Raw genomic sequence first — 7910 nt, 5'->3', positions numbered from 1 at the left:
ACACTCTCCTCCACACACAACAACACTCTCCTCCACACACAACAACAACACTCTCCTCCACACACAACAACAACACTCTCCTCCACATACACATCAACACTCTCCTCCACACACACACAACAACAACACTCTCCTCCACACACAACAACAACACTCTCCTCCACATACACAACAACACTCTCCTCCACATACACAACAACACTCTCCTTCACATACACAACAGCACTCTCCTCCACACACACACAACAACAACACTCTCCTCCACACACAACAGCAACACTCTCCTCCACACACAACAACACTCTCCTCCACACACACAACAACACTCTCCTCCACACACACAACAACACTCTCCTCCACATGCACAACAACACTCTCCTCCACACACACACAACAACAACACTCTCCTCCACACACACACAACAACAACACTCCCCTCCACACACACACAACAACAACACTCTCCTCCACACACAACAACACTCTCCTCCACACACACAACAACACTCTCCTCCACACACACACAACAACACTCTCCTCCACACACACACAACAACAACACTCTCCTCCACACACACACAACAACACTCTCCTCCACACACACACACAACAACACTTTCCTCCACACACACACAACAACACTCTCCTCCACACACACACAACAACAACACTCTCCTCCACACACACACAACAACAACACTCTCCTCCACACACAACAACACTCTCCTCCACACACACACAACAACAACACTCTCCTCCACACACACACAACAACAACACTCTCCTCCACACACACACAACAACAACACTCTCCTCCACACACACAACAACAACACTCTCCTCCACACACAACAACACTCTCCTCCACACACACAACAACACTCTCCTCCACACACAACAACACTCTCCTCCACACACACAACAACAACACTCTCCTCCACACACACACAACAACAACACTCTCCTCCACACACACACAACAACAACACTCTCCTCCACACACAACAACACTCTCCTCCACACACACACAACAACAACACTCTCCTCCACACACACAACAACACTCTCCTCCACACACAACAACAACACTCTCCTCCACACACAACACTCTCCTCCACACACAACAACAACACTCTCCTCCACACACAACAACACTCTCCTCCACACACAACAACACTCTCCTCCACACACACACAACAATAACACTCTCCTCCACACACAACAACAACACTCTCCTCCACACACAACAACAACACTCTCCTCCACACACAACAACACTCTCCTCCACACACACAACAACACTCTCCTCCACACACACAACAACGCTCTCCTCCACACACACACACACACAACAACAACACTCTCCTCCACACACACACACAACAACAACACTCTCCTCCACACACACACAACAACAACACTCTCCTCCACACACACACACAACAACAACACTCTCCTCCACACACAACAACAACACTCTCCTCCACACACAACAACACTCTCCTCCACACACACAACAACACTCCTCCACACACACAACAACACTCTCCTCCACACACAACAACACTCTCCTCCACACACAACAACACTCTCCTCCACACACACACAACAACAACACTCTCCTCCACACACACACACAACAACAACACTCTCCTCCACACACAACAACAACACTCTCCTCCACACACAACAACACTCTCCTCCACACACACAACAACACTCCTCCACACACACAACAACACTCTCCTCCACACACAACAACACTCTCCTCCACACACACACACAACAACAACACTCTCCTCCACACACACACAACAACAACACTCTCCTCCACACACACACACAACAACAACACTCTCCTCCACACACACACAACAACAACACTCTCCTCCACACACACACAACAACAACACTCTCCTCCACACACACACAACAACAACACTCTCCTCCACACACACAACAACACTCTCCTCCACACACCTGCCTGCCCCTACCCCCTACCCCCCCCCCCCTCACCGATCAATACAAAGCCACCAGGAATGGCCTGAGACAAACAACCCAACGAGGCGCTAACTGCACTATCAACGACCTTTTAACAACAGTAATCCGGCCCTGAACTAGTGTTCCTTGCCTCCAAGCGGCCATTCTGATCGTGTTAAAAGTGACAGACATCGTGGGCGCCGAGCCCCGCCTAGCCTGGGAGAACACTGGCAGTTATATTGTGGTGGTGTGGTGTGGGGCGTGGCTATGGTGGTGGGGGGCGTGGCTATGGTGGTGGGGGGCGTGGCTATGGTGGTGGGGGCGTGGCTATGGTGGTGGGGGGTGTGGCTATGGTGGTGGGGGGGCGTGGCTATGGTGGTGGGGGGCGTGGCTATGGTGGTGGGGGGCGTGGCTATGGTGGTGGGGGGCGTGGCTATGGTGGTGGGGGGGGCGTGGCTATGGTGGTGGGGGGCGTGGCTATGGTGGTGGGGGCGTGGCTATGGTGGTGGGGGGCGTGGCTATGGTGGTGGGGGGCGTGGCTATGGTGGTGGTGGGCGTGGCTATGGTGGTGGGGGGCGTGGCTATGGTGGTGGGGGGCATGGCTATGGTGGTGGGGGGCGTGGCTATGGTGGTGGTGGGCGTGGCTATGGTGGTGGTGAGGGCGTGGCTATGGTGGTGGGGGGCGTGGCTATGGTGGTGGGGGGCGTGGCTATGGTGGTGGGGGGCGTGGCTATGGTGGTGGGGGGCGTGGCTATGGTGGTGGGGGGCGTGGCTATGGTGGTGGGGGGCGTGGCTATGGTGGGTGGGGGCGTGGCTATGGTGGTGGGGGGCGTGGCTATGGTGGTGGGGGGCGTGGATATGGTGGTGAGGGGCATGGCTATGGTGGTGGGGGGCGTGGCTATGGTGGTGGGGGGGCGTGGCTATGGTGGTGGGGGGCGTGGCTATGGTGGTGGGGGGGCGTCGCTATGGTGGTGGGGGGTGTGGCTATGGTGGTGGGGGGCGTGGCTATGGTGGTGGGGGGCGTGGCTATGGTGGTGGGGGGCGTGGCTATGGTGGTGGGGGGCGTGGCTATGGTGGTGGGGGGGCGTGGCAATGGTGGTGGGGGGCGTGGCTATGGTGGTGGGGGGCGTGGCTATGGTGGTGGGGGGCGTGGATATGGTGGTGAGGGGCATGGCTATGGTGGTGGGGGGCGTGGCTATGGTGGTGGGGGGCGTGGCTATGGTGGTGGGGGGCGTGGCTATGGTGGTGGGGGGCGTCGCTATGGTGGTAGGGGGTGTGGCTATGGTGGTGGGGGGCGTGGCTATGGTGGTGGGGGGCGTGGCTATGGTGGTGGGGGGCGTCGCTATGGTGGTGGGGGGCGTGGCTATGGTGGTGGGGGGCGTGGCTATGGTGGTGGGGGGCGTGGCTATGGTGGTGGGGGGCGTGGCTATGGTGGTGGGGGGCGTGGCTATGGTGGTGGGGGGCGTGGTTATGGTGGTGGGGGGCGTGGCTATGGTGGTGGGGGGCGTGGCTATGGTGGTGGGGGGTGTGGCTATGGTGGTGGGGGGCGTGGCTATGGTGGTGGGGGCGTGGCTATGGTGGTGGGGGCGTGGTTATGGTGGTGGTGGTGGGCGTGGCTATGGTGATGGGGGGGCGTGGCTATGGTGGTGGGGGGCGTGGCTATGGTGGTGGTGGGCGTGGCTATGGTGGTGGTGAGGGCGTGGCTATGGTGGTGGGGGGCGTGGCTATGGTGGTGGGGGGCGTGGCTATGGTGGTGGGGGGCGTGGGTATGGTGGTGGAGGGCGTGGGTATGGTGGTGGGGGGGCGTGGCTATGGTGGTGGGGGGCGTGGCTATGGTGGTGGGGGGCGTGGCTATGGTGGTGGGGGGCGTGGCTATGGTGGTGGGGGGCGTGGCTATGGTGGTGGGGGGCGTGGCTATGGTGGTGGAGGGCGTGGCTATGGTGGTGGGGGGCGTGGCTATGGTGGTGGGGGGCGTGGCTATGGTGGTGGGGGGCGTGGCTATGGTGGTGGGGGGCGTGGCTATGGTGGTGGTTGAACACAGTAACGATGGTCAACAGGTTGTAATAAGACGTAAGGTGGGACCTGCTGGCGCTGACTGCTTGGCCACGCCCCTTTCTTCCCCCTAACGAGCAATTAGAGCTGCATAATCAAGCAGTTTCCTCCCTCGTTCCTCTCCTCTCTCAACGACCACTTGAGCAGTTTCCAACATCAAATTGGAGAGAGGCAGTCAATGGCCCTCTGCTTCTTCTACCCCCCCCCCCTCTATATATATACTACTAGCGGATACCCGGCGCTGCCCGGGTCTGTCTGTCTTCCATTTGTCCATATATCAATTCATCTACTTCTCCATCAATCCATCTATCTAACATACTGTCTGCCTCCCTCTTTGTCTCTGGCCCTTTCTGTCTATCTCGCTCTGTCTCTGTGTCTCTGTTTTTGTTTTTGTCTGTCTCGATACTGTCTCTTTCTTTATGTCTGTCTCTCTCTTAATAAAATATATAATTGTCTAGTGTGTGGTGGGTCGCCAGTGAGAGGAGCTCAATGGTGTGCAATACTTTAAACAAGAACAGTCACCCATGACTGATAAAGCGCCAATGCCTGAGAAACCTTTTAACCTATAGAACAATCGTCTGTTTTATGTAAGTACGGGCAAATTAATAATAGCAGAAAATTTTTGTTAATTTTCCCAAAATTAGTGTGTAATTTTCCATATTACTGTAAAAATATATTTTTTTAAAGTTTGTTTATAAAATATTTAGCTGTGTAACTGGCGGGCCGTGCCAAAAATCGTCGTGGGGGGTCTGAATGTGACCTTGGAACGCTGTTCTCTTTTGAATTCTGGCGACTCCGATCAGCCTATGTCCATCCCGTACCTCAGACCATTCCCTCTGCCAATTTGGGTGAGGCTAGCCCCAATAGTCTGGCCTCCAACTTTGTAAACAGACACACACAAACATTCTCTCTCACAGTATAGCTATAAACTTTAGGGTAAACTCAAATTAGATACTTCGTGGGACAATGGCAGATAACAGATAGTCGTGAAACATGATAATGACTGTTCACTGTGAACAAATGAGAGGCTACAATCATTGGCCAATAATCGTTAACTACCACAGTCATTTCACGCAGTAAATTTCTCCAATAACTGGCATAGTGAGAGATTTATGGAACAATAATAGTTCACTGCCACAAGAGATGTGGAACACTAACAGTTACTACCACAAGTGATGTGGAACACTAACAGTTACTACCACAAGTGATGTGGAACACTAACAGTTACTACCACAAGTGATGTGGAACACTAACAGTTACTACCACAAGTGATGTGGAACACTAACAGTTACTACCACAAGTGATGTGGAACACTAACAGTTACTACCACAAGTGATGTGGAACACTAACAGTTACTACCACAAGTGATGTGGAACACTAACAGTTACTACCACAAGTGATGTGGAACACTAACAGTTACTACCACAAGTGATGTGGAACACTAACAGTTACTACCACAAGTGATGTGGAACACTAACAGTTACTACCACAAGTGATGTGGAACACTAACAGTTACTACCACAAGTGATGTGGAACACTAACAGTTACTACCACAAGAGATGTGGAACAATAATAGTTACTACCACAAGAGATATGGAACAATAACAGTTCACTGGCACAAGAGATGTGGAACAATAACAGTTACTACCACAGGAGATATGGAACAATAACAGTTCACTGGCACAAGAGATGTGGAACAATAACAGTTCACTGGCACAAGAGATGTGGAACAATAACAGTTCACTGGCACAAGAGATGTGGAACAATAACAGTTCACTGGCACAAGAGATGTGGAACAATAATAGTTCACTGGCACAAGAGATGTGGAACAATAACAGTTCACTGGCACAAGAGATGTGGAACAATAACAGTTCACTGGCACAAGAGATGTGGAACAATAATAGTTCACTGCCACAAGAGATGTGGAACAATAACAGTTCACTACCACAAGAGATGTGGAACAATAACAGTTCACTACCACAAGAGATGTGGAACAATAACAGTTCACTGGCACAAGAGATGTGGAACAATAATAGTTCACTGCCACAAGAGATGTGGAACAATAACAGTTCACTACCACAAGAGATGTGGAACAATAACAGTTCACTGGCACAAGAGATGTGGAACAATAACAGTTCACTGGCACAAGAGATGTGGAACAATAATAGTTCACTGCCACAAGAGATGTGGAACAATAATAGTTCACTGGCACAAGAGATGTGGAACAATAACAGTTCACTGGCACAAGAGATGTGGAACAATAACAGTTCACTGGCACAAGAGATGTGGAACAATAATAGTTCACTGGCACAAGAGATGTGGAACAATAACAGTTCACTGGCACAAGAGATGTGGAACAATAACAGTTCACTGGCACAAGAGATGTGGAACAATAATAGTTCACTGCCACAAGAGATGTGGAACAATAACAGTTCACTACCACAAGAGATGTGGAACAATAACAGTTCACTACCACAAGAGATGTGGAACAATAACAGTTCACTGGCACAAGAGATGTGGAACAATAATAGTTCACTGCCACAAGAGATGTGGAACAATAACAGTTCACTACCACAAGAGATGTGGAACAATAACAGTTCACTGGCACAAGAGATGTGGAACAATAACAGTTCACTGGCACAAGAGATGTGGAACAATAATAGTTCACTGCCACAAGAGATGTGGAACAATAACAGTTCACTACCACAAGAGATGTGGAACAATAACAGTTCACTACCACAAGAGATGTGGAACAATAACAGTTCACTGGCACAAGAGATGTGGAACAATAATAGTTCACTGCCACAAGAGATGTGGAACAATAACAGTTCACTACCACAAGAGATGTGGAACAATAACAGTTCACTGCCACAAGAGATGTGGAACAATAACAGTTCACTACCACAAGAGATGTGGAACAATAACAGTTCACTACCACAAGAGATGTGGAACAATAACAGTTCACTACCACAAGAGATGTGGAACAATAACAGTTCACTGCTACAAGAGATGTGGAACAATAATAGTTCACTGGCACAATAGAGGCTTGGGGAAAATGACTACAAATAGACATAAGAGCGAAGGAAATAACGATAGTTCAGGGACACAATTGATGGCTGAACTACGTGCGCCGGTGGTAACTACCGCATTGGAACGAGGGTCAGTTGTCGTTAGCTCAGAGAGCAATGGACGCCGGAACAATGGTCGTTAACGGACACTTCGCAACTGGTACCCGAAAATTAAAAATGTAAATATATTTTAGCTATTTTTTTTTTTTAATTTGTGTTTAAAGGTCCATACAATGAACTAGTCAGTCAACTAACTAGCCAATCACTAGCCTGACAGTTAAATTTGTCCTGTTAATTTCTTAACGGTCAAAAAGACAGCTAGTTATTCTGAATGGAGTTCAAAATCTTGAGTTCACAAAAAAAATTGAGATTTTAGTTAGCGAGTTACCTAGGAAGTGAGACAGTCAATCTGCCAGTTAACCATCCATTTAACCAGTCAAGCCAAATTCAGTCAACGAACCAGGACTAAAAATCAGTCAGTTAACCAAGTCGAACCAGCGAGTCAAGCGAGCATCCACTCACTCAGTCAGAGGTGGGCGAAGTTAGACCCGAGTCCAGAATGTTCCAGAGTTTTCTCCTCTTTTGGTGGCGTTCGTAAGTTTACTTGTAATTAAAAGTTTAATTATATAGCTTGCCTCGGCGTGTAGAATGACACCCAGGGTAATGTGACTGTGGCCGGCCTGGGAGAGCTGTCTCTCTCTCTCTGTGTCTCTCTCTCTCTCTCTGTGTCTCTCTCTCTCTCTCTCTCTCTCTCTCTCTCTCTCTCTCTCTCTCTCTCTCTCTCTCTCTCTCTCTCTCTCTCTCTCTCTC

At 50.3% G+C, this 7910-nt stretch overlaps 1 protein-coding gene across 1 annotated transcript; it reads left to right on the top strand.

Annotated features, from left to right (window-relative positions):
• Positions 1-5721: 5721 nt before the first annotated feature.
• On the top strand, positions 5722-7074 carry LOC138373677 (probable serine/threonine-protein kinase clkA). The gene has a single exon (XM_069340028.1). The coding sequence runs from the start codon at positions 5722-5724 to the stop codon at positions 7072-7074; it is 1353 nt and encodes a 450-aa protein (XP_069196129.1).
• Positions 7075-7910: the final 836 nt, after the last annotated feature.

This window comes from Procambarus clarkii, chromosome 43 (assembly GCF_040958095.1).
Source record: "Procambarus clarkii isolate CNS0578487 chromosome 43, FALCON_Pclarkii_2.0, whole genome shotgun sequence".
NCBI lineage: Eukaryota > Metazoa > Arthropoda > Malacostraca > Decapoda > Cambaridae > Procambarus > Procambarus clarkii.
This window is presented reverse-complemented; position numbering and strand designations above follow the sequence as displayed.